The sequence below is a fragment of the Pipistrellus hanaki genome (genome assembly GCF_964339955.1).
Source record: "Pipistrellus hanaki genome assembly, chromosome: 13".
NCBI classification, from domain to species: domain Eukaryota; kingdom Metazoa; phylum Chordata; class Mammalia; order Chiroptera; family Vespertilionidae; genus Pipistrellus; species Pipistrellus hanaki.
This window is the reverse complement of record NC_140515.1, coordinates 38,199,714-38,227,681: the sequence shown is the minus strand read 5'-3', so window position 1 is coordinate 38,227,681 and position 27,968 is coordinate 38,199,714. Positions and strand designations below refer to the sequence as shown.

General features: G+C 42.7%; 2 protein-coding genes across 4 annotated transcripts; one reads left to right on the top strand and one right to left on the bottom strand.

The window, feature by feature from the left end:
• Nucleotides 1–493: 493 nt before the first annotated feature.
• On the bottom strand, nt 494–14,821 carry EAF1 (ELL associated factor 1). Its single transcript, XM_084903312.1, has 6 exons — nt 14,521–14,821; nt 12,288–12,382; nt 9,754–9,890; nt 7,408–7,598; nt 5,163–5,396; nt 494–3,730 (listed from the first exon to the last, which is right to left on the bottom strand). The coding sequence occupies exons 1-6, from the start codon at nt 14,621–14,623 to the stop codon at nt 3,684–3,686; spliced, it is 807 nt and encodes a 268-aa protein (XP_084759438.1). The 5' UTR covers nt 14,624–14,821; the 3' UTR covers nt 494–3,683.
• A 30-nt stretch (nt 14,822–14,851) lies between these two features.
• Nucleotides 14,852–26,861, top strand: METTL6 (methyltransferase 6, tRNA N3-cytidine). Of its 3 annotated transcripts, none has more exons than XM_084903317.1 (6): nt 14,852–14,931; nt 15,750–16,115; nt 16,983–17,114; nt 19,265–19,435; nt 24,853–24,994; nt 26,190–26,655. In XM_084903317.1, exons 2-6 carry the CDS (start codon nt 15,891–15,893, stop codon nt 26,369–26,371), a joined length of 852 nt encoding a protein of 283 aa, XP_084759443.1. In that variant the 5' UTR covers nt 14,852–14,931; nt 15,750–15,890; the 3' UTR covers nt 26,372–26,655. The 3 variants fall into 3 exon arrangements, with proteins under 3 accessions (XP_084759443.1, XP_084759441.1, XP_084759442.1); XM_084903315.1 differs by having other exon boundaries at nt 14,857–15,066; nt 26,190–26,861; XM_084903316.1 differs by having other exon boundaries at nt 14,859–15,044.
• Nucleotides 26,862–27,968: the final 1,107 nt, after the last annotated feature.

Sequence of the window (27,968 nt, the reverse complement as noted above, 5' to 3'; positions counted from 1 at the left end):
CATCTAAATTTATTTAGCAGCCTCAGAATTAAAAAAGAAATATATGGTCATGGCCCAGCAAGGAGTTGCAGTCTATCAAGGAAGCTAAGACCACAAGACAGATGTGGGCACTGTTGGTAACAAATGTGGAACAGAAGCAGGAGGCAGGGTCCCTTCCAGCTATCAAGTGTCAATTCCAGGGAAGGAGTGGGGTGAGCTAATACTAGGATGTGCCTAGGGATTCAGTTGCAGTTGCACCCTTCCATGGTTCTCAGACCCAAAACTAAGCCTGCCTTTCTAAACCAAGGGAAATGGCCTCAAATGCCATGTGGCTTACTGAAGTCATCCTGAGTTCTGAACTTACCTTTTAAAACTGAGGTGTACATCCTAAAAAGCATAACACCAAACTAAGGAATCAATTTAGATAATCAGGGTTAGGCACAAAGGATTCTTAAAAAAATCGTACATTTTGCATACGTAATTTCTGGTATGAAAATAAAACTCACAAGAAGCATATTGCTGACCTTCATTTTTACTTAAATATAGTGATCTTTTAAGAGAATAAACAACACTTTACACAGCAAATATCTTACATAAATGTAAACATGCACATCTACTTCATAATTAAGCAAAATAAACTTTTAAGCACAAAATTTTAAAAACATTAACGAATGAGACAATGAACCCAAGACAGAAATAAAAGGAGCAATAAAAACACATTTCATAAAGCTTCAATTGGTCTTGTCTTCCAACCTACTGGTTAAGGCCTGAGTTACAGAAATCCTACCTTCCTTGCCAAATGGAAACATCCAATTTGGCTGTACTTAATATATACCCACATAACATAGTATTACTCTTTCAAAATAATGTAATAAATACATCACACATACACACACCCACGCATATCCTACTTAACCAGCCTATTGAATAGGGAAGTAAGGATTTTGGAATTTTCAAGTTTTCCCACTACTGAAGCACATACATATAATACCACACATAGAATGATCCTGTTACAGAAGTAAAATGGTTAATGAGTGGCATCGTTACAAATCTCTAGTTCCTCTGTATTAACTTTTTCCAAATCACGTCTTTACTGTGGCTCCTCGGATAATTCGGACTTAAGTCTTTACACCTTGCCTAATGACCCACAGTATGGTAGACATAGAACAAAAAGGTGATTTTAACAATTCAGTTAGAAACTTCAAAATGATGAAAATCAGCTTTCTCCAGATGCCTGGAATGTTTTCTCTATGTCTACCCTTTCTACTCTACTTGTTGGTTCTCTCTGCCTCCTCCCCACCAGCTATAAGCATCTGAATGTGTGCCTGTGGCCATCCCAGAGGATGAGATGAGAATGACAGTCCCTGCCTTTAAGTAAGGAGTTCACACCAACCAGAGCTTGAGCAAGGAAGTCAGTATGGACACAACACTCCAGCTGGTTGAAAAGAACCGAGGAAAGGTCCATGAAAATGGTACCTGTAGGAGATGGCACCTCAGGAGTCAGGTTTGGAGAAGAGGAGAGACTGAGAAGGCACAGAGGCAGGAAGAACAAGACCATTTTGCCTGGCATGAAGGTAATCGTGAGTAGTCTGTAAGGCCAAATTCTTGATTTCCAAAAACAAAAGATTCTTTACTGTGGTGGATGAAGCTGGAGGGCGGGGGAGGGAATTACTGAGGGCTTTGTGCAGAGAACCAAACTGGAGCGAGGCTAGAGGATGACCATGCCTGTAGGGACGATGGGTGACAGGAGAGCCTGAAGCTCAGAGAGCTTGACTCGCCAACCCAAGTGCCACATGCAAGTATTTCCTATAGAACAAACATCTTTACCTGACATGCCAAAACCACAGTCTGTCTATGTATGTGTTCACTTTGGGGAGCGGAGGGGGGAAAAAAGAGGCTTAAATATTTTCAGTTCAAGTTCCTGAAACCTGCCCCAGCTGAGCACGTCAAGAGCAGTGAAACATTCCTATATCCAGTAACAATTCATGTTTCCCAATCATGACCTTCACCCTCCCTGAGCTGTCATTACTAAGGAAATATAAAACAATTACCAATTCATTATAAATAAGTTCCTACGTGCCATTAAATCCACTGACACCTCCTGATGGGCTGAGAACCCACCTCAGGGTACGAGTGTGGACCTATTACCTACCCTTGGTAGAATGGTATAAGCGTGCTGTTGGACAGTGACTGCTGGTCCACACCCCCAGCTCACTGGGATCCTATGCAGTTAAAACAGGTGACTCTCTAAGGCTCAACTCTAACCAAGGCCACCACCTTGGATCATCTAATTCCCTTCTAGGTCAAGACTGCATCCCTCCACTAGCTTGGGAAGGAGAGGCCATCTGAGTGGAGGGATCCCAGGAAGGAAAATCATATTAAATGTTACTGATACCCGCTAAACCAAAGTAGATGGAAATTTCTCCAGACATATTCATTCAAATTACAGAAATGGGACAAACTAATTATGGGACAATTTATCATGCATCCACTCAATATGAAACATTTTCTAGTGACCAGTTTGCTGCAACAACAGATTCACTTGAAAACTGCACACTGCAGAAGGCAACCTGTGACTTTCTTCTACCTGTATATAAAAACTACAAATCAGTCTGGCAATCAGGCACGAACAGTGGTACAAAAGCATGAACAGAAAAAGAATGTGCTCATTTCATATTGCAGAACTCCTATTTAGATTCTGGTTTCTGAAAACCTGTTGCTGGTTCATTTGATTAGAAAGGTTTCCTCACTACACCTCTCTTCTACTCCTACCTCCCCCACTACAATCCACTGGATGAGGAACACAATATGGGTCTACTCAGAAGTAAAAGCCCCAAATTAACTGGTCATGTTTTGGTCTAGTGGCTGCTGGTTTAATCTGCTAACCCAGCCTCCTGCATTTAGGGACTGTCTGGATCTGAGCTAGAAGTACACAACACGTTTGTCTTTTGGAACCCACTACAATTTCCTATGTATATCTGTAAGTCTCATGTATGGACGCTCTGATTCTAACAAACGAGACTCAAGGGAGGGAACAATGGGAAAAGCCTGGGTTGGGGGCAGGAGGCTAAACCGGCTGAGTGCTTCCCTTTCCTTATTTGTAAATGAGGGGGTTGAACTGCCAGGACTCCAGGGTCCCGCCCGGCTGACACTTGAGGACTCCACCTTGAAGTCCGTTTCTTCACAGGCTTGCCAGGCTGTCACACAAAACTTCCTTACCACTTGGTTTCCACCGTTTCAAGTGGTTTTAACATACTTCTAAGGGCAGTCTGAGGTTTCCCCCTCTCTCCTATCCCTCAAAGACTGTTTCTCGTTTCATTGGTGTAGAACATTTGGCCAAACTGGTGGCTGCTGGGGTTTAAAATGGAATCACTGGCCTGGTGAAGATATGGCCTTTGAGTAACCTAGACCAGGGCACATCTGCCTGTTTTTCATTGCCAATGTTAACCAAATAGAAATATAATTATTAGTTCTTCTATAGATCTACTTAAACCTTGAAACATGAGATTGTTCAAATAATTACACAAGAAAGTCACCCATCACCGTTAAGTTAAAGTCTTGAATATCTGAGACCTTTAGAGCCTCAAATTCTTACTACAGTCACTGATCCACAGCATTTTTCTCTTGTCAATGGATTCCATGCAAAAGTGGCCCGTCTTGCAGTATATTTGTGCACCAAAAAGTTGATTTAGAAAGATTCAGCTCTAGTCATCACTGTCACTGCCAGATTCACTCAACTGCAAGTCATTTCCTATAAAAAGAAAACAGAATCAAACCAAAAGTACATAATTTAAAAGTGACTTTCCCACAATTCTTTGGTTGACTGCCTTTGCTATCACACTATAGCAAAGCCAAGCCAATTCGATTTAACTCAGTGACAAAACAGGTGCAGTCAACATTTAGAAGAGATGTTATCTGCAAAATAATTCTGCTTACTGAGATAGAACAGGGGAGGAGTAGGCTAGACAGCTTTAAAATGTGTTAATACTAAGAAAATGTTGTATTTCTAAATAACTGACTCATTGTCTAGAATTTTTCATATTAAGTTGCTTTATAAAAGCTAATACCAAATTAGGCTTCTCGCTAAGGCAGCGGGACACTTTTTATACCTATAACATGCTAATCCAATTACCCTCTGGTACATCTCTGTCCAGGTTATTCATGTTACTTTAAACCTGAAACCTTTACTTATGAGTGTTGTAAAGCCTCATATTTGTGTTTGGTGTGCAGAATTTAGATTTATATAAGCACTCAACATTTCCATCTAATAAGAGAATAACAGATACCCAGTTGATACAGATTGGATTACAACAGAAGTGAACTTCTGTGTTTCTGGATTGCTTATCTCTAAACTAGGGGTGTCGAACTCAATCAGAGAAGGGGCCAAAATCTAAAATCCAGCCTAAATCGCGGGCCGAATGGTTTACTGAACAGTCATAAACTGACAATGTCATAAACTGACAGCGGAGTGCAGTGATGACAGCGCGGTGCGGGCCACATTGCAAGGCCTGGAGGGCTGGATTTGGCCCGCGGGCCTTGTGTTTGACACATGTGCTCTAAACCATTTCTCCTCCAAGTTTGTTCTGAGGACCCTGTGGTCCTTTCTTCTTTTAACTACACACCTAATGTCAGATTTTTTTTCACATACTTCACCCTACACAACTAATAACAACTGTGTGGATGCAGCCATCTTTCTACTAAGCCAGACATTAAAGAGATTTGCAAAAATTTTTAAAATATTATTTCAGAGAGGAAGAGAGAGGAAGAGAGAGATAGAAACATCAATGATGAGAGAGAATCACTGATTGGCTGCCTCCTGCACATCCCCTACTGGGGACTGAGCCCACCACCTGGGCATGTGCCCTTGACCAGAATCGAATCCAGGACCCTTCAGTCCTCAGGCCGATGCTCTGTCCACTGAGCCAAATTGTCTAGGGCAGATTTGCAAAATTTTAAAGCAATGTTACCTTCTTACTATTTTTTTATTTAGTGCTAATTTTTTTTTTTTTTTTTTTTTTACTTTTTGATAATTTATTCCTTTCTGTTCCAAATTATCTTTGTCAGGATCTTTTCTTATACCTTACATATCTCCAGGATTATAGATTCTGACTTAAGAAAAATAGAAGCTGCATCTCTGGCCTGACAGACCACCTACTCGGCCAGAAAAGGGGAAGCACACTTACTGAGGGTGTTCATGAGCTGGTTGCTCCCCTGTGGCCGGCTGGTTCCGTTGACAAGGGCAGGCCTGCTGTTGTAGGGCTGCTGGTGTGCAGGCTGGGGGGGAGAGGTAGGGCCGTTGTCCTCGCCTCCGCTGCTGGAGCTGTCGTCATCGCTTCCCGAGGAGCTCTCAGAGTCTGAGGAGCTGCTCCCACTGCTGCTGCTCATCTGCTCAATAATGTCCACCTCAGCCCTCAGCTCTGGAATAAAACGCACACGTGTCAACACAACCACCACTCTCAAGGTAGCACATTGAGTCTTCTGTAAATAGTAAACCGGCAAAACCAACAGCAATGAGGAATAACTTAAAACGAACTCCTGCTTCTCAATTCCTTAAAAATGTACAAAATGATCTAAACAAAAATACCTAACCTGTCTTCAGAGAGACAATGGAAACATTAAATTCACCCCAAATAACCAAAAAGCAAACTGCTTCAGGATGATGACTATTGTATTTTGTCTTTATCTACTAAGAAAAAAATTGTGAATTATTTAAACACCAAATAAGAGCCTCCTGTACACCCCTTATGCTAAGGCACATGTGTCAAACACAAGGCCCGCGGGCCAAATCCAGCCCGCCAGGCCTTGCAATGTGGCCCGCACCGCGCTGTCATCACTGCACTCCGCTGTCAGTTTATGACATTGTCAGTTTATGACTGTTCAGTAAACCATTCGGCCCGCGATTTAGGCTGGATTTTAGATTTTGGCCCCTTCTCTGATTGAGTTCGACACCCCTATGCTAAGGGATTGAAAATATTTAACTAGGAATTGGAAGGTCTGAGTGCTTGTTTTGGATCTAACCAGCAGGGAGACCCAAGTGGAAGCCAATGAATTTTCCAAGAGACGCGGGAAAAATGCAGGGCCAGAACAGACAAGATCTGGGGTGCTTTCCAGTTTTCATGTCCCAGAATAAATGGAAGCTTGCAGGAGGAACCACAGCGACTGAAGGTACATGGTGGACATTCCTCCTCTGCCCTCTTTCCGTATTTGGCTGGCAGTCCTGCCTGTCAGGTACTGCATTTTTACAGATGTAAACCAGGGAAGGGAAAATATGTTTTACTCAACATGTCAATGTCCCTGGATACATTAAGGATATATAATAGATTTTCCTGTCCAAACATACCATGTGGCCTTAAATGGCTATGGTTCCTTAAAGAATAACTGGGAACAATTCCTGTTCAACTAAAGTGAAAACTTCCATAAATGACATTCCAATATTCATGAGGGGGGAAAAGTCAAGGGGCTTAACGGTGCACCATGCACAGACTGATTTTGTTTTGCTAAAAGAGAGCTCATCTATAAGGTGGAAAAGGCAAACCTCCAAGGACAACTCTATCTTTCCCTGTTCACTACTGTTATCTATTTCATTTCGTTTCATAAAATATGCCACTTACCCTCATAACTTCCCAATAGTCTGAACAACTAACGGGATCCATTGCATAGAAGAGAAAGCAAGGTGCCGAAACAGGTTTGGCTCAATGGATAGAGCGTCGGCTTGGGGACTGAAGGGTCCCGGGTTCGATTCCGGTCAAGGGCATGTACCTTGGTTGCGGGCACATCCCCAGTAGGGGGGGTGCAAGAGGCAGCTGATCAATGACTCTCTCTCATCGATGTTTCTAACTCTCTATCTCTCTCCCTTCCTCTCTGTACAAAATCAATAAAATATATTTAAAAAAAAAAAAAAAAAGAAGAAGAAGAAGAAGAGAAAGCAAGGTAAGCAAGCTTTTCTCTCAGGTATGTAATGGTGAGCGCCTCACCAGACCCCTCTTTTTAGGCCACTGTCCATTTCCAAGGTCCTCATGGCACTTTCATATATATAAACTTTATGCTAGTAGAAAGTACTGGTCATGGTAATTTTAAGTCCCTCTAAGCTAGATAGTATACTAACACTGGCACACCTGGTTTTCACCCCTAGCACCTAGGAATTTTCTTCTTCTGAAGCCTTGAAGGTGTGCCACAGGCCCTTGGTTGTTTAAATCCTGGGCTCTCCGCAGAATGCTGTGAAGATAGCCGCAACTCAAGTCTCTCTGCCTGGACGCCCCCTGTCAAATGAGACGGGAAAGCCCCCACCCTCATCGCTCTGGAATAGTGAACTCTATAATGGCAGAGAATGCCCGCGCCATCATGTCAATACGGCAGCCTTGTGCTCTCCACAGAAACATCACCATACTACTCCAAGGTGCTACTGTGCCTCCAAAAAATGCCCTCTACCTCTTTTGATGTCATCCAGCTGAGGCTCAGGTGAAGGGTTATCTTTCACGGGAGAAGTTTTGGGTCCAACTGGAGGCTTTGTTGGAGCTCTGAATGGCATAGGTGGTGGAGGCGGTGGCGGCTGTGATTGCTGTGGGGGGCGAGTGGGCTGCTGTTCCATTCGGGCTTGGATTTTACTGCTCCCCTCAGCCCTGAAATGAGATACAGACATTAAATCAAAGAGACAAAGCCAGTGGTTCTCAAATTCGTCAGGTGGCTGACCACGTAGAAGTCTCTACAGAATTCCATGCCTTTTAGATAGCTGCAAAATATTGCTGTTTATAATTTTATCACATGAATTAATCATTCAAAAACCTTCTATTGTATTCTAGTATTGCATTATACACCAGAGATAGAGATGAATACAATAGACCCACTACCCTCAAGGAATTCACGTTTTATAGCAAGAAGCAGATAAAATTACAATGTGATTGTAAGAATCCATTTTTTTAATGTATTTTTTTTATTGATTTCAGAGAGGACGGGAGAGGGAAAGATAGAAACATCAATGATGAGAGAGAGTCATTGATAGGCTGCATCCTGCACGCCCCCTACTGGGAATCAAGGCCACAACCTGGACATATTGCCCTTGACCAGAATTGAACCCAGGACCCTTCAGTCTGCAGCCCAACACTCTATCCACTAAGCCAAACCAGCTAGGGCAAGAACCCATCTATATATATATAAAACCCTAATATGCAAATAGACCACACAGCAGAACCACCAAACAAATGGTCATTATGACATGTGCTGACGACCAGGGGGCATGCGCAGAACATGGCAGGCGTCAGCAGCAGGCGAGCAGGGGTTCCAGACCAATGTGGGGCACCGGTCACTGTCATCGGGGTGAGCCTCTGATGGTTACTGAAAATTCTTTGCTTTCACACGCCATGGTCCAGCCTAGAGCTTGCACCTACTGCCTGCACCAGCCCCGATTGCTTGTGAAAGTGGGTTCGAGTGGCACCTGCTGGCCCCAGTCACCCCTGAGGGTTTCTCCACCTCCCCCTGCTCCTGAAGGAGTGATCAGGGCAGCAGCTGCTGCTTGCACCTGCTGACAGCACCGGCCCCAATTGCTCTGCGCCATCAGCGCTTGGGAGCAATGGCAGCATGGGCAGGGCTGCTGGCAGACAGGGGATCGGGGGCCACAGTGGGAGGGGCAGGGGCATGGAGGATGGGCCAAGACCCACTCCTGTGCCCACTGCAGCCTAGTAGCCCACAGTTCCTTTCAAAGTGCACAAAAAACTAGGGGCCCAGTTTCTATTACAACTGGGCCCCTAGTTTTAATAGAAAATATTACTGTTTGATTTGTAAACACTATAAAGTGATAATCATAAGTGTATGAGTTATAAAATAAAACTAGCTCTTGAAATATTTGCAAACTTTTCCAGTATCTATGTACTGCTTACTCATTTTGTCACATACCAGCTCTAGCTGGCAGACAAGCTAGTAGTATTCCACCCCAAACTGAGAAAATTCTGTCCATTAACATTGTCTTTTGTAAATGGACTAGCCTAGCACTTTTCAAACTTTAGTGTGCACACAACCAATCACTGAAATGTTGATTCTTACTTATCAGGTCCTGAAATTCTGCACTTTCAGCGAGTATCCAAGTGACAAATGCTGCTAGTCCTCAGATGACACTGAAGAGCGAGAGAAATGCTCACAACTACATTAGAATAACAGCAACATCTGGTTCGCGGAGGCAATTAATACACACACACTGAGCAGCTCTGCAGCACAGTGCACCAGCCTCAGGTAAGTCAATCTCACGTATCCTCGGTCTCTTCGTCTGTGTGTATGTGGTTTTTAAGGATAATAATAACACCTTTCTAAGAATCGATTACAGAGGAGAAAAGATAATGCCATAAAGCAACTAGCATAGTTCCTGGCATATAATCACCCCTTAATAAATGGCAGCTACTCTTTATTATTTGTGAAACAAGTTAAGAAAATGATTGTTTTCACACTAATAAAGAGTATATATTATTCAATTATCCTTTCATAATTATAAGTATATAAATTTAAGTTTTATCCCGTAAGTGGTACTGTTTCAAAAATTATGAGATTAATAAAATCAACTTACGTATAAAATACACCTCTTTACTCAATGGCTTTCACCTTGCAGATTTTAAAAGCATTATTTCTTTCTACCACATTTGAGGAAAAGATATTTTATGGATTTGTCTGAGAAGGCATAGGTGGAGATATTGAGATTATCAATAGGAGACTGAATGCCCAGATACTCACAATCTTATAACCAACCAAATAGATAACACAAATGCCAACTCACATCACTCTGTCACATACCTTGTTTTCTTGACCTGAATGCTGCTACTGAGTTTTTCCAGCACATATTCACCAGTGTCATGATTAATAATAAGCACACAGTCTTTCTGATAAGGCCGTTTGTTCCCCTTGAACACAGTCATTGGTGGTGTGGATCCCTATATGGCACAAAATGTATATGATCAAAACTAAACACACCAGTTATAAATATAAAAAATAAATTTACAGGTGACTCTACCTCATCAAATCTTTTATCAGAGACTCAAAAAGAACTCCTTGTTTCCCAGGTAAAAATAAAAGGGAAATAATATAGCAAGAACCTATGACTGTAACTGGTTCTAAGTAATAAAGAAAGGTAATATAAATGTTTTAAAGTACTGTATGTACACTGTTCGAGGGATTTGGGAAATGTTACAAATAATAGTAAAGTGTGAAATGAGGGGGGGAAAATTAACCATTACTTGTATTACACTGAGAAGAGCTAGTGAGAGATCTCTAGTCCTGCCTCATAATTGGAGAGTTCATGGCTTCCCGTCATGCCAAGTAACCAACAGAGCATCTGGTTGGGCAGCCCATTTTTCTGGTTAGCTCAGAGTAAGTACATCCTGCCACTCACCTGTCGAGGCCCTTTGATCACTACCCCATTGCTCTGAGGTCAAGTAATTAAATCTTTAAACATTTAGCTCCTCAGCCTCACCAGCACCACTCATCCATGTGCTATGCACACTCCAGAGCAGAAGGCTGCTGGCATTCCCTGAGATCTTGTCTCTCTTATTTTACCACTTTAACAAGGCTTCGACCTCTAACACCTGCCCCTCCCGCTCTTTCAACTACTCAAACTTCAGATCTACTCAATGGTCTTTCTTAGAGAAACCTTCCCTGATTTTCAAAAATAAGCATATGTTTTCTTATATTTAAATTCCATATCATAAACTCCACAGGCCAAAAAATGTGCTTGTTTTATTCAAGACTGTATTCTCAGTGTCTGGTAATGGACCAGCAAATAGTAGGTGCTCAATTAATATTTTCCAAATATAGAACTTAATCCTTTTTGGCTCCTCACTCAAACAATAAAAACTTAAAAGAGTGGGAACGGACCTTAGGAACCGTTTATCTAACCCCTTTATTTTACATTTGGAAAGTATGCTCAAAAAGGAGAGGATGTAACCTGCCAAAGGCAACAAGTAATGAAACAGCAGTTTGAACTGGCACAAACTTTCCCAGGTCTCCCTGTCCAGAGTCTTTTCCTTCTGTCACCGGTGAGCAACAACTCATTTGTTCCAGCACAGGGCTGTGACATGGAATGACACATGTTCACTAAAGTATTTTGTGTAATCCTTCAGACTTTGTGCTCAGAATGCTGCCTTGGGCAAGGCTTCATAAAAGCCTTTCTCCTTCTGCAAGGGTTCTCAATTCAGCTTTTAAGTGAGCTCCTCATCCCTCAATTAGCTGAATGCTCTGAATTTCTGGTTCTTGCTTGAAACTATCAGCCTACACATCACCCCATATATCCTATAAAATAAAAACCTAATATGCTAAGTGTCCTGTCATCCTGTTGGCCATTCAACCAATCAAAGAGTAATATGGTAAGGCTGCTCAACCGCTCGTTATGACGTGCACTGACCACCAGTGGGCAGATGCTCCAACCAGTAGGTTAGCTTGCTGCTGGGGTCTGGCCAATCAGACCTAAGTGAGACAGGCTGGACATGCCCTGGAGCCCTCCAGATGTCCCTCCTTGACTGGCCACCCTCCCATGCCTCCCCAGCCCTGATTTTGCACTGTGGGGTCCCTCGGCCTGGCCTGAGTCCTCTCACAATCCGGGACCCCTCGGGGGAAGTTGAAGAGCTGGTTTTGGCCCAATGACGGAACGACCAGTCACTATGATTCACACTGACCACCAAAGGGCAGATGCTCAACTCGGGAGCTGGTGATCAGTGTGCTCCAACAGGGGGAGCGCTGCTCAGCCAGAAGCCGGGCTCACGGCTTGGGATGGCGAGAGCAGCAGCAGGGGCAGGAGCCTTTCCCACCGCTGTGGCAGTGCTAAGGATGTCTGACTCCCAGCTTAGGGGACAGCCCCCACGGGCTCTAGGACTGCGAGCGGGCACACGCCAGGCTGAGGGGACCTCCCACACACACACTGAGAGCACAAACTTTGTGCACCTGGCCTCTAGTATTACATGAAAGATGTAAGTCCTGCTCCTGCCCACCCTGAGTCATGGCTTGGCAGCTCCACACCCCTAAACTGGTGTTGCTGTACATTAACATGGAACCTATGGCCTTTCTCTGTGGAGCTGCTTGGGAAAAAGCTATGCCTGACTAAAAGAGGGGCTAGATATCCAGGTAGGGTCTTTGTCTACTCCACAGTAAAAGGGAGCCTGGGTAAATGACAAAAAAATCATTTCTAATGAAGCACCTGGGATGGACGCATTCTACTCAAACCCATATCCCAAATTTCTTTTTTCCTTATGCTGACATTTTTAAACACAGGTAATTCAAATTACAATAATGTAAAATAGGAGAATTTATTTAAAACAACAACAATGTAAAAAACTTACAGGGATATGTGGCAGTGTAATTGTGACTTCATCTCCTTTGCCAACCTGAAGCTCTCCTTCACAGGAGGTATCTATAGATGCTGGCTTAAAATCATCTAAAGGGAAAGGGGGGGAAAAAGCATTTATCCATCAGGTTACTTATACTAAGGGTTTTCTAGGCATTCTCATTTAAGAATTATTCAGATAAATGGAAAATACAAAGAGTTTAGAATATTAAAAAAAACAACAACACTATTCCTTTGTGAAAAACTTCTAATATACAAAAACAAAGAGAATGGTGTAATAAACCTCTGTGTACCATCATTACTCAGCCTCAGTAATTACCAACTCTAGACAATCTTATTTCATCTATTCCTCTGCATACTTTTTCTTCCACCCCAACTGGACTATTTTGAAGGGGGAGGGGGGGAGCTAGAATTTATGTACCATTTAATTAAGCACAGATAATCCCTTCTCCCCAGTGACAGATGAAAATGAATGCTTATTATCATTATAAAGTGCTTTGTTAGGTTGTTGTGAGGATCAAAAGCAACAACATATTAAGATTCTGTGACTATAAAACCCTAAGCTGCATCATATAAGCTGATTTCATTTTGCATAGGAACTGTCAAAATTATCATTTGCACAGGCAAGTTCCAAAGCTTTAACATAGATACTCCTGCAGATGTTCGGAGTCTACAGCTGAACTTGATCTCTAAAGGTTAATCCTGCCCCTACTTCTGAGTTGCAACTGCAGTACAACAAAAAGAAATCTTACTCCACTTTATTTATTTTTAAATATATATATTTTATTGATTTTTTTACAGAGGAAGAGAGAGGGATAGAGAGTTAGAAACATCAATGAAAGAGAAACATGGATCAGCTGCCTGCTGCACACACCCCACTGAGGATGTGCCTGCAACCAAGGTACATGTCCTTGACGGGAATCGAACTCAGGACCTTTCAGTCCGCAGGCTGAAGCTCTATCCACTGAGCCAAACCAGGTTAAGCATCTTACTCCATTTTAAGAGACGCCTGCCTCAAACTGCAGGCCAGGTGCATGTGAGACGTGTCTCTTTTACATTTCACATTGCCCTTCACCCTCCTAAAACAACTTAGTACACTGCTCAAGAGATGATGTCTTATTACATTCCCAATATCCTCCCTCTGAGAGGGCTGCTCTGCTGTCAGCAGTGAGCACAGCAATGGCCTGCAAGTGACCACACAAAGATAGAGCCTCATTACCTGACACACCCTTTTCCCTATGTGTTGAGTCACATCTATTAGGTTCTTAGACAAAAACAAGTCTTAACTAGCATTAGCATTACGAGACAGGAAGCTGAGGAGCTTGTGAATCACAGAGGGACGCTCAGTCAGCCAATTACTTAAAAGCCCAATCTTTACCCAAGGACAAGGGAAAGAAAGAGTGGGAGTGCCCTCGCTCCTCAGAGGGAGGAGGAAAAAGGATGGTCCAGCATAATGACTATTTCGACATTCTCTAGGCCTGCTGTCTTCTGCTTCCAAGCATAGATCAAGGTTTAACTTGATCCAGGCTCACACATTCGAATGTCATTCTTCACCTACAAGGGACTTGGTCCTGAGTTAAAGTCAGGAAAGCATGAGTGCCCTCAAAAGACATCCATGTCAAAGGAGGTGCGGATAGCTGGAGGAGGAAGACTCTGAAAGGGCGCAGGGAGGATGCGCATTATTTGGCTGCGAGAGGGAATGGAGCGCAGTGTGTCTCAGGGCGCCCAAAGCAAAGACGGGCGAGGGGAGAAAGCCGAGGAAAATGGGGAAAAAGAGAATGAAACAGCAGGGAGTGGGAGGCTCGTAGCAAACAGAAAAACCCTTTAAACGTGGAGAACTCGGGGTGGGGGTGGGGGGTAATCCGAAAGGGGGTGGATTAGAGGAAGAACTGGAGTTTGATGTGGGGTCAGAGCCTTTCGGGAGTAAAGAGGGGGAGAGGTTTGGCATAAAGGAAGGGCTGGCTGGAGAGATGAAAGGAGAGAGGGATCAATGCACTTCGGAAGAAGCGTTTGGGGCCACGAGACAGAAGAATGGTTAGGAGTGACGAAGGGTTTGGTTTGGGAAGGGTTAGCTGGTGAGGAGCGGGAGGGAGAAGGGAGAAAATCGAGGTCCCGAGGGTTCAGGGGTAAGAGAGGAGGGAGCTGACGTAGGCAGGGGGTTCCCCGCACTTTGGAGGCCAAGGATGGCAAGAGGCGGCCGGGGCGAGCCGTGGGGAGCGCCGACTTACAGCGAATGGTGTGGAAGGAGGCTCGCGGTCGCTTTTCGAAGCTCTCCCCGAGCCGCAGGCAGTGCTCCTCGCGGTCCAGCAGCGGGTTCGCGGTCCCGTTCATGGCCCCGCACGGGCCTCGCGCCCGGACCGGCGCTCCGCCGGCGCCGCGGCCACCGTACGCGCTTCCGGCGCCGGCTTTCGGGAGAGCGGTGCTCCCGGGACACCGCTCCGCAGCGCACCGGGGTTCCAACCGGCGCCCACCCGGGGCCGGAAGCGAGTCTCCACCGCGTCGGGTTGGGGGAAGCCCCTGCGGAAGCAAGGCCACGGGACTTCCGGCGTCGGGGAGGTACTTCCGGGTTCGTAGCGGAAGTGGCGGCGGCGGTGCCATGGCAATAGAATTCCGCCGGGATCCTGAGGTCCTCGGCGCTGGTTTGTCCAGGCTCAGGATTTTTTTGGTTTTTTTTTTCGCGGCGGCTTCCAAATTCTGTTTCCTGGGCCTGGGCCCGGCTGAAGGCTGAGTGCGCCCGGCCCTACCCCTCCAGGTGAAGCTAGAAACTGATGACGGTGAGCCCAGGGCGCCGCGAGCTAGATCCACGCGGGTCTGACAGCCAGTGTGACCGGCTCGCCGCAGGCCCTAGCGGCCGGGGCCGCCTCGCTTAGCTCTAGTCTCACGAGACAGATGGGAATCCTATGCCACGACTCACTCGGTCTCTTCCTCTCCTTCGTGCCGTGTTCTTGGTGCGAGGGCCTCAGCCCCCCGGGCGTAGCTCTTTCAAAGCTGGGTCTCCGATCCTTGGGAAACGATGATCTCACTAATGTCTGGCAATGGACCACCCGCATCCAGTCCGGGGAGTTGTGGCGGTTGTTGTTAAGTCACTCCTTAAATCACCCCAAAAATTAATGAGTATTTTCTCACCGAGTGTTTCTCGGTCAGTCCTTGAGAGTGTCCTTTTTCTGAACTAAACCGATTTCTTTTAATAGATGAGTTCTTCTGGTTTGCGTTAGAGTTCTGTGTGTGAGAGAGCCGTGGCCCACTAAATGTAAGCCCTCTGATGGCGGGGACTTTGTCTTGAGCTTCTTTGTGACCTCTCTATGGCAGGCAGGGTTTTGTGTAGAGTCAGCCCCAGTAAATGTGTGGTGAATTGAACAGTGTGGGGAAAGATCTGTTCTAGAACCACTAACTCCGCCTCGCAAGGAGCTGTTCTGGAACCACTAACCAGAATCTCATTCTTTTTCCTGCAAAATAGGAATGTCACCTGAGCCTTGAACCTGAAGAACCACATCTGAGAAAACCCTGCCTATGTCTGCAGAGTAAGCTTGGACTCCTCACGTTGTTCAGGGATGGAGAGCCTTCAGCAGTGTTAAATACGTGACCGTCAGCTTAGGAGATGGCATCTTTGCAAAGGAAGGGGCTGCAAGCCAGGATTCTCAGCTCCGAAGAAGAGGAGAAACTGAAAAGGGACCAAACTTTAGTGTCAGATTTTAAACAACAAAAACTGGAAAAAGAGGCTCAGAAGAACTGGGATCTTTTTTACAAAAGAAATAGTACTAATTTCTTCAAAGATAGACACTGGACCACCAGAGAGTTTGAGGAGCTCAGATCATGTAGGGAGGTAATGTTACACCTTATTTGAACTGTTGTTTCTTTATTTAAAATTTTTAAAAAATTGATTTTAGAGAGAGGAAGGGAGAGAGAGAAATATCGATCGGTTGCTTCCTGAATGTGCCCTGATTGGGAATCTAACCCACTACCTGGGTATATGCCTTGACTGGGAATTAAACCTGCCATCTTTCCGGGTACGGGGCAATGTTCCAACCAAACCACACCAGCCAGGACTGAGCTATTCTTCATTTAAAATGTGTAGAAAAAGAGCGTTTTGTTGCATTTTTATGGAAGTGAGGTACATCATTTATGAAGCCTGTCAGAATATTTTATACCTTAGAAAGAGGTAGACTGGTCTCAAGTAGTTTTAGCAGTTCCTGGGTTGTATAATACATAGGAGAGAGCTTTAGTGGGCATTTTTGTTTCTTTTAAAGCTAATCTGAAAATTGTTAAATGTTAAATTCATATTGAAGAACTTCAGTGACAGATTCATAATGATAATGATCACTTGACCATGCCCTTTTCTAGAACTTTACACCTGTGATTTAAGCCTGTAATAGCCCTGGGAAGCAGGCGTTAGTGTTAACGCCTCTTACTGATGAAATTAGGGCACAAAGCCATTTAATTGATCAGTCCGAAGATAGAAAACAGACGTGAGGGAGAAGTCTCGATTGAGCTGTTAATGCTGTGTTTTCTCCACACCAAACTGTCCAGTGTTGGTTGACAAATTGAGATGTCAGTATTAGCTTTAGGTTTCGATTTATTTATTGCCTCTGAGGGCAGAGATCGTGTCTTGCATGTTCTGGACCTTTTAGTTTGGTTTATTTCTTCTTTATGCAAACGCAGTGTACTCTAACTTCGGGTTCTCCTTACTCAGTTTGAAGATCAAAAATTGACTGTGCTTGAAGCTGGCTGTGGGGTTGGGAACTGTTTATTCCCACTTTTAGAAGATCTGAATATCTTTGCTTATGCCTGTGATTTTTCTCCAAGAGCAGTTGAATATGTCCAGGTTAGTGCACTATCCATGTATTCTCTTACGTTTCTGGTGTTTTAGATTTGTTTAACATGCCCTTTATACCCATTTGCCCAATTTCTGTTCTCTCCCTGAAGTTGACCAGCTATGATAATAAAAAATGTAGTTTTCCATTTACATACATATATAATATTTATAGAAAGGCAGCTTTTTTTTAGAAAAGTAGAAAGAAATACCATAACGACACCCATATACTTAAACCAAATTTTTTAAAAGTATCTTTTTATTGATTTTAGAGAAAAAGAAAGGGAGAGGGATAGAGAGAAACATTGATGACAGAGAAGCATCGATTGATCTGCTGCCTCCTACTAGGGATGAAGCCCACAACCTGCACCTGTGCCCTGACCAAGAATCGAACTGGGGACCTCTTGGTTCAACCACTGAGCAACACGAGCCAAGCTACTTAAACCAAATTTAATGATTGCAAGCATTTTGTGGAATTTGTTTTAGACTCTTTTTGTGTGTGACCTGTTTTAAATTACAAATATTTCACTATTAAACGTTTGCATACATCTAATAAGGATTTTCTCTATATGACCATAAAACACATGTATAACAAATATAACTCTAATCCCTTAATGTCATTAATACCCAATCCAGATTCAGATTTCCCCAGATAATCCAGGTGTTTTTTATAGCTATATTTAATCAAGGACTACATCTTATGTTTTATTATATACCTTAAATCTCTTTAGGCCAAAACCACGGTCAGCAAACTGCGGCTCTCGAGCCACACGTGGCTCTTTGGCCCCTTGAGTATGGCTCTTCCACAAAATACCACAGCCTGGGCGAGCCTATTTTGAAGACGTGGCATTAGAGGAAGTTTAAGTTTAGCCGAAACCGGTTTGGCTCAGTGGATAGAGCGTCGGTCTGCGGACTGAAAGGTCCCAGGTTCGATTCCAGTCAAGGGCATGTACATTAGTTGCGGGCACATCCCTGGTGGGGGGTGTGCAGGAGGCAGATGGACGATGTATCTCTCTCATCGATGTTTCTAGCTCTATCCCTCTCCCTTCCTCTCTGTGAAAAATCAATAAATATATAAAAAATAAAAAGTAAAATAAAAAAATTAAAAAAAAGAAGAAGAAGAAGTTTAAGTTTAAAAAATTGGGCTCTCAAAAGAAATTTTAATCCTTATACTGTTGATATTTGTCTCTGTTGACTAATGAGTTTGCCGACCACTGGCCTAAAACGTTCCTGCCCTTCCCTTTGACCCTTTTCCGCACTAACATTGAGCTTTTGGAAGATGAGCCATTTTCTGTAATGAGGTCCCACATTCCAAAATGTTTCTTTGTGTCATTTTTGTGTCACTTGTTCCTCTTTCCCAGGATCTATTTGTTCCTATTCTCAAACCACATTATGTTAGTACTACACTTCCCCTTCATTATTCTTCATTTTTAAAAGTTGACTTGGCTATTCCTAAAGATTTTCACTTTCAGATTGATCATTTAACTTATCAAGTTTCTAGAAGTTTTCTAGGATTCAGTAGAGATTTCACTGGATTTGTAAGTGGAATGATAGGTAGAATTGGCATCTTTTCAAAATTGAATCTTTTCATTCAGTAACTGTGTATGTCTATTTATTCAGGTCCTTATTTACATGTAAGCAGAGTTTTATATTTTTCTTTATAACACCCTTGAAAGTGTGTTAAACCCAGCAACCAAAGTGCACCAGGTACACAATTGTAGTAAAAAGAACTTAGGTTTATTTAGCTTGCTGCATCAAGGTATACAAGGAGAGCTGTAGGAGCTGGAAAAACTTCTTGTAAGTTTAATTTTATAGTGGATGATTCATTCAAAGGAGGATTAAGGAAGCAGAGACCAGTTTTGGATTATTGTCCCTCTGGAAGTATACACTTCTAAAATACTCAGTTTTGAATATGTGATAGGCTGTATTCTCTCCTCAATTAAAAAAATGATTTGTTAAAATGAAACCTTGCCCCTCATATTAAATATTCCATTCTTTAACATGCAAATGGCTCATTACTCAGTTTTACCCATAAGGAAGTGATCTGTGATCTCTGTGCAGTTGTAAACAAGTAGAAACATGATCTCCTTTTGAGGCTGTATTTTTCTATATGAATCAACATGGATATTGCATTAGAACTCATGTGTGTTTTTCCTCTTTAGCAAAATCCTTTATATGACACAGAAAGATGCAAGGTATTCCAGTGCGATCTAACTAAAGATGACCTTACGGAACATGTGCCCCCTGAGTCTGTGGATGTTGTCATGTTGATATTTGTGCTCTCTGCTGTTCACCCTAATAAGATGCACCTTGTCTTACAAAACATTTACAAGGTTAGTAATTTGGAGTCTGCACTTTTGGGGTTGGACATCCCGGTATTCTTGCTTACCTTCTCTCTGAGGCTCCTGTACCATCTATATTCAAGAGCCCCCATTTATCAATAGGTAGGCTGTGTATGAAAAGGGATTCTGGGTAAAAGTCATCCACCCTAAACTTTGGTTTGTCTGGTGGCCATCACTGTTCTTCAGAGCTTGGCCAGCCTTGGAGCAAGGATGATTTTTACCTGGGATCTAGGGAGAGGAAGTGTGTTTCATTGATCAGGAGTCACAGTGTCTAGAGTCAAAATATGGCTTCCCCATTTAGGTAAGTTCCTTTATTTCTCTGAGCCTCAGTTTTATTACCTGTAGAAATGTTGAGATAATACTTAACTAGATATATGTATTACTGTATATCTAGTTAAGTATTATCTTAGCACGGATGTCTAGAACATAATAAGTGTTCTTTAAAAGTCAGCCATTGTTGTTGTTACTGCCATTGTTGCTATTCAAATGGGGAGAACCCAAAGTGCTGTGGCCACCAGGAGGCTGCAGTACTCCGGAAGTAAAGCTTCACGTGTAAGTCATAGGACTGAAGGAAACCGTCTCATCTCCCTTCCCTGGGCCTCAATTTCCTTGTCTGTAAAACGGGTGTGTCTCGCTCACAGAGTTATCCCGAGATGCAGGTGAGATTAGGTGTGAGGGTACTTTGTAAACAAGGCTCTCTTATCTGTACAGTCAATTGGTGGTGATGTTGATTAATTTAAAAAGTCAACAAAATCAAGCAATTCTAAAAATGTAAGTTTTTACTTTAAACATGTTATTGTAACTTAAAATATATTAATATTCATTTGTCACTCTTTAGATGTAGAGCCAAGGCCTTTTCTTTGAGTTTGGGAACATTTATTATCTTTCTCACATGAGCCACACATAAAAAAGAGTTTGATTTCTTTAAAAGTGGATTAAGAACTTAAAAGCAATTGGAAAGGAATCTGGAACAGTCTCTTACATTCTTACCCAGGCTTTCACAATTGACTCTCACTCACCTAATCAAATAGCAATTTGTTTAGTGCTTCTTTATCAAATTTTCCCAAAGTATTCAATGTACTTTTCATAGAAAATAAAAATGCTTTCTATTAGATATTCACATTTATATTACACTAGAGGCCCAGTGCACGGATTCATGCATTGTGAGGTCCCTTGGCCTGGCCTGTAGCTCTCTGACATCCCCCAAGGGGTCCCGGATTGTGAAAGGGCAGTTCTTGGGTGACACATCTCAGAATCGGGCTTCCTCTTCTCTGATACTGGGTGTGTCACCAGAGAACCACAGCTGCCAAGTCACCACAGCTCAGTAGCTCCTGTGTTGAGCATCTGCCCCTTGGTGGTCAGTGAATATCATAGCTACTAGTCAGAGCATCTGCCCCTTGATGGTCATTGCGCATCATAGCTACTAGTAGGATGATTGGAAGGCCACTTAGGTTTTTATATATATAGGTTGTTTATATACTCATACCTATATATATAAAAGCATAATATGCAAATCGACCAGGTGGCAGAACAACCGGTCAGCTATGACGCACACTGACCACCAGAGGGCAGATGCTCAATGCAGGAGCTTCCCCCAGCTTGTAGGCCCAATCATTTGATGGGGTACAGGGAACCAGGGTGGGTGGCAGCAGACACAGGTGGCACTGGGGCCCCAACCCCCCCACCGGTTGCTCTATACACAGAGGGTGACTGGTGGCAGCAGGAGGCAGGACTGGGAGCAACCAACCTCTTTGTCTTTCCCTTTCAGCTGATAGGCTCTGATTGCCTGATGGGGAATTGGGAACCGGGAGTGGGTGGCAGAGGATGCGGGCAACCCCGGGGGGCCCAGTACTCGGACATTCGCCCCACACACAGAGGATGAGGGGTGGAACCAGCTGCCGGCAGCTGGGGAAGATTGGCCCTGATTACAGGCCTATGCATGAGTCTTGTGTGCCGGGCCTCTGGTATAATTATAAATCTAAGTACAACCAGCACAAGCAAGTTTGGGAACAAACACAAGTGACCAATGGTAATTCTGCAGCCAGCTCACCTAGGGGCACTACAGTACAAATGTGCATGATCTAAAGCCTGTAAGCCTCACCTATTCAATGAGTCATGGGCTTCAGTCCGTCTGCTCTACAAGGAGAGGAGGGCATTCAGCAGGATGAAAGGTAGATGCTAAGTATGACAGCATTTGTGAATGTAGAGCTGGTTGTACATTAAAATTTTACCCTGTTTTTAGTTGTTTTAAGAGTAGTGAGGTAGAAATTTTAAAACACTAGAAACCTGTTAGGGAATAATTACTTGCACTTAAAACAATATTTTTTAAAAAATCAGATATTGCCACTTTTGTTTTAGCCCTCTGAGGTTTTGTAAGGTTATTTTTTTTTCTCCTTAACCTTTCCTTTACCTATTACTGGTATCTGAGCAGATGAGAACCCAGCACATACCAATAAATGGGCATGGAACTTAAGCTGGGTAAACAGGGAAGAGAGGACATTAGGAAAGATAGTAGGATTTGAAGGTCCGGTGAGGGTGAAGGATTATTAAAGATAGAGAACTAGAGAGAGGACTAAAAAGATGGTGGGGATGGTCAGAGAATGACCTGGATGACTTTGAGAATATGGGGAAGTTACACACTTTAGTGCTGACAAAACTTTAGGACATTATCATGGGAGTGAGTGGGTTAAGTAGGGTGGAGGACAGGATCTTTGAAAGAGAAGCTCAAATCATTAAGAAGCCAGCATATTTGGAAGGATAATGCACATGTGTATTAAGAATGGAATAGCATGGAGAATAAGAGAGTAAACCCAAAGATACATTCATCATGAAATGAAGGGATATGGCCATGGAACTAATAGACACTGGTATCAGTAAGGGATATGGGTGATACAATCTGATGACAAGAGATTCAGAGCTGGGGGTTTCAGGGAGGAGAACGGAGCAATGAGGAGCGAGGGAGGAAACCAGCTAGGTCCCCCAGCCCGGTGGTACAAGGGCAGTGGGAGAAAACACAGCCATGACTTGAGAGGTTGCTGGGAAAAGCGTCATTGGGACAGTGAGGTTTCTGTTAACAAAAGAATGAAGAAAACATTCAGAAGAGGCTGCGGATACTGGTGGTTTCACTGGTGGAGGCTTCAGGTGTTAGGTAGCAGTTAGGGCAGAATATGGAAGATCAGAAACTTTATGGGGCTTAGGGTGCCCACTACCAATACTGCTCATCATTATACAGAGGTCCTAGTCAGCGCAAAAAGACAAAAAAAGATTTGAGGATGAGAAAGAAACAAAACTTACTACAATACTTTCCGATAATATAATTGTCTAGTTAAGAATATATTAAAATAAATTTTTTTAAAAGAATATATTAAAAGAATTACAAAAGTTATTGTAAAGTAGATTTAATTACTCCAGGATGTTAACACCAGAAAAATTTAAAAAACCATGTAATTTTAAACTGAAAGTAAACCTTTCAGTTGAATTACCTAATTTTTGGAATATAATGGTGAAGTAAAAGCAGACCAAATTTGTCATTGGAAGATTTGGATTTTGTTCTATCTGTGCCACCAACTTGCGCTGAAAACTCAGGCAAATCATTTTACTCTGAGCCTAACTTACTGTAAAGTGGGTATAATAGACCTAACCTACCCACTTCTCTGAGTTATTGGGGGAATAAAAGAACCTAATATTGGGAAATGCCTGGTTTATCTATACAATGCCATGATTAAAGGAGGCATTAGTATCATAATTATTATTTTACAGATGAGAAAACATATACAGAGGCATGAAATTACTTGCTCAAGGTCATTCAACTAATTAATGGAAGAACTATGATATGAATCAAGATTTCCAAATTCCTGAGTGCTTTTTCCACTGTCCTGTGTAACATTCCCTTCTGAAATGGAGAATAGTCTTTCTCATATGAGCTGATTTTTTCAGATTTTTTTCCTCTCAATTATTCACATTTTAAAACTTAGCATTTTTGACCAAGGTAAGAATGTTTTTATCCAAGAGCCTTTTTACTGACAACAGTTAAAATGCTTGCTATTATTGATAAGAAATTACTAAATGAGAGAATCTGCTAGCATACTTGAAAGTATTATGGATAATACTTTATATTCTATTTAGAAAGAAGTGCATCAAACTATGTCAAATATCTATTATATTAGGTGTATATATCATGCCTTATCTTATTGATGTGATGGGTCAGAGTAAGAGTTAATAAAATGAGTGCCCCCTTTGAAGTCTATTCTAATTTGGTAAAATTAATGCAGTTTGAAAGAATTTTCACATAAAAAGTGTTAGTGTGTACCACTTTCTTTTCATCCTGAAAGCATATGGTTGCTTGCTTTGTAAGACAGGAGCAGTTATACCCACTCCTGCTGATCTTACTTTCCAGTTTTTGAGACATCTATCTTGTGATGCCTATCTCTGAAAGCTTTAGTGAGGGTTCCCACTTGGGCCTGACATTGAACCTCTTCCCTACACTCCTGCACCTGCCTGATCCATTCCGCACATTGAGGAGTGCAGCACGGTGTGGGAAAAACAGTCAGTTACTTGTCCCCTCATAGCCTCTCTTCTTTTTTTTTATATATTTCTTTTTTATTATTATTATTAAATTATTATCTGTGTACATATTTTAACATTACCCCCCCCCCCGCCTCTCTTTTCTTGTCAGCAGTGTGGTTCAGTGGCACACACACACACACCCCAGGGCTAACAGATGCCTTTTGACCCAATTGTGGGTCCTGACTCCCCCACTTAGTAGCTGATGTGTTATTGTAGGCAAATCCCTCACCTCTTCTGATGTCTGTTTCCTCATCTCACGTGAGGATAGTAGTCATAGTCCTTCCTTCTTCAGAATTGGGTGCAGATCCAGTGAGATGATGCCAGGTAAGCTGTACAGAGCTGGGCATATGTCAGGCACTGGCAAGGTGGGGAAGCTGTCCATAGTTGTAGCACAGAGAAACCAGAGCTGAGACTCAGAATGAGGAAAGCTAACCAGAATCGGTAAAAGCCAAAATGACATATTTTTAAAAAAGCGATAGTTTGACTACAGAGTCATGTGCCAGGAGATGGTTAGTAAAATGCTAGAACATGTCTTAATGAGGTATGACTTTCGTTTAGTATCTTTAACATTTTAATTGTGCGACACTCGACCTTCCAGAGCGCTCTTGTAAGTGCTCAGGAAGTGTCCCTTCATGGGCATACTGCCAGGTCTGGCTGCATCTTAGATTAGCAGGCCTTTTCCCTCCATATTATGAGGATTTCTATCTCATCCTTTCCTAATTATCATAAATGTAAGTTAATTTCATCTTTGAATTAATCAGGTTTTATTTTAGCTTGAATCCATCTCTATAAAGCTTTATTTAGTTCCCCAGAATTATATGCAGCCTGCTTTTGCTTTGTAGGTATTGAAACCAGGCAAAAGTGTCCTGTTTCGTGACTATGGGCTATATGATCACGCCATGCTCAGGTTTAAAGCTGGAAGCAAACTTGGCGAAAACTTTTACGTTAGACAAGATGGAACCAGATCGTATTTTTTTACTGACGGTAAGATTATTGGACTCTGTCTTTATCTGTGCTTACTTGATTGCTTTATCACTGTGTTCCTGGTTGGGATGGGGATGTGTACTTATTAGCACACATGCCCATGACCCTGGAACAAGCTCTCTGACACGTGCCCCTTCCCTAGAACCTGGGACGACACAGACTCAGCCCCTGGCTGTGGTGAGCTCACAGGCCTCCTCTGGCGATGGTGTCTAGTTGGCCTGGGTTAACGGACAGGCTGGCGTGCCACGTGGACACCCTACCAGGAACTGCTGGAAGGGGAGGGCCAACTCAGGGTCATCTTCACTTTGTTCAGACAAAAATAATAGGACAGTATATTGCCTTTTGGTTACTCTTCCAGGTCACGGAAAGACATTTTTCTATAAAAGTGATTGGATCTGTATTTAAATGCACAATTTTGCTATAGGACCTTAAAAGGTCATATTTAAATTAAATACATCCAAACACTAAGTGTTATTTTAGTCTTTTGGGCATTTTGAACATGGGATTTAAACCTGTTTAATAATGGACCATAAGATAAATGACCTTCTTAAGCTCTGTTTTTTACGAACATTTATATTTCTTGAAATAAAATATTCTTTTGGATTCTAAAGAAAAAATAAATGATTACCATTCAAACTGCAGAATCAGAGAAAATGTCAGTTGAAAATTATTAAAAATGTGTTGTAATGTTATTGTTTCATTTAACATGCAGTGATATGTTATTTGGGTTAAATTTTCCTTTCTTTGGGGTATACCAGCACCAGATGATTTCTTTCCCACACACTGGTCACAGATTTTCCTCCTTCATATTAGGATCGAGGAGGTGCTTGATCTAAACAAATTGAACTCATGTACACTTTGTATGAATACGCCCAGTTTGGGATTTTGTTCTTTTTCTCAGACCTTTGCATTTGGGGACTCATAATAGGGAACGGGGGGCATAGTCCACAAACTTTTTTCCCCCCGATTACATTTTTATTGGGGGGGGGGGTGGAGGTTTCTGTTTGGGTGTAAGATGAAGAGAAGTAGGAATATGTTACTTCACAAAACAAAACCTTTAAATTTTCATGTTGACGTTTTCATTACATTTTAAAAATCTCTCTAAGCCCTGCAGTCCTTCGGAGGAGTCCTCACCCCTCCGCACAGCACGGGTAGTGACGCCAGCACCGGGCATTGTTGATCTGCTGTCTTACAGAATTCCTGGCTCAGCTCTTTACGGACTCGGGTTATGAAGAAGTGGTGAACGAGTATGTGTTTCGTGAGACGGTGAACAAAAAAGAAGGTCTTTGTGTGCCAAGAGTTTTCCTTCAGAGCAAATTCCGAAAGTCTCCAACGAACCCAACTCCTGTGACCCTGGGCCTGGCTCACAGGTTCTGACCTTTCTTTCACAAGGTGGACTTTTATGCCTCCCCTTGTAGAGAAATGTTTAATGTCATTCTTTTTATTTTCTATATCTTTGTGTTTTAACTTCTTCAATGAGCATATATAACTTTTGTATTAAAAAGTAAAAAATACAAAAGGAGTGTGTATGTGTGTGTGTGTGTGTGTGTGTGTGTGTGTGAGAGAGAGAGAGAGGGGCGGGGGGAGAGACAGAGAAAGAGAGAGAGAGAGGGCACACATGTATTATATAAATGCAAAAGCAAATAAAATTGCAAGGCCTGAAAAGTAAAGGAAGTCCTATGATGTAATTTAGCCACATTGACCAACTGTAAAAGTCCTTGTAGGAAAGCTTAAGGGCCCACTCCCACTTAGAGATCTTTGTTATTCTTATGTTACTTACACATGTGTCTGACATGCACAGCATGTCCAACAACCCTTAGAAAAAATTAGGCCAAACAGAGCAAAATAACATATCTATGTATATTTTTAGTCTGAAGGTTTGTTCTTTTTTCTTCTCTTTTTCTAGTGTCTCATATTTGCTCATTTTTCTCCGCTTCAGTTCACTTATGCGTCTCTTCAAGACCAGTGCTCCACAAAAGCCACTTTGCTGTGTCTTAAGAACCCACTGTGGCTCCCAGCCTAATTTTTTAAAATTTAATTTATTGATTTTAGAGAGAAAAGGTGGGGGGAGACATTGATTTGATGTTCCACTTATTTATGCATTCATTGGTTGATTCTTGTACATGTGCCCTGACCAGGGATCAAACCCACAACCTTGGGGTATCAGGACAACACTCTGACCAACTGGAGCTATCTGGCCAAGTCTTCCTACCTAATTCTTAAGACCTTATAATTGGGCCAGTCCTTGCCACACTACCCCAAGGGAGAGAAAGGAAGGCCACCACCTCGGCCCTCCTCCCCTCATCTGTCCAATGCAGTTTCTCCAGAGATGTGGTGGATGATCTGTCCCACCTCCCCGTTGGGAAATGAGGAAATAGTGGTTAGGAAGCAATGATGGACATGGTCAAAAACTAGAATTTGGTAGAAAAGGGGAAAATCCTGAAATTGGTCTATTGACTTGTTCCCAAACATTCTCATATAATGATTTACTGTATGAAATATAATCCAGGTTCTTTTGGCCTGCTAACTAAAGGTGATCCTGTAAGCCCTTGTGTTTCACTTTTTGGAGGGAGCTGTTGATGAGAGCATTTGTCTTGAGCATATTGACTGGACTATACATGCAGCAATCCAAGGCCGTAAACCCCAACCACATCTGAATAGGAGGGGTCTCAGTGGGAGGGGCTGGGTAATAGTCATAGCTTTCTGCACGATTGGAATAAGTCCTCCTGGCAGTGTGCCTCAGGCAGAGTGCTTGCTGGACATTCCACCTGCCACCTGTCCTTGACTTTCTAGGAGGGGCCTATGGAGCAGGGGAAACAAGAGGAACTCCTTTCTTCTCTTGCTGATCTGTTGCTGTATGTATTCTCTCCCCTTCTTTTGAAGGCTGGAAGACGGCTACACTAGGTGAGAGCAAATATAGAGTCTGTCCTGTACAGTGTTTTATTCTTTGAAATTAACTTGTAAAGAAGATGGA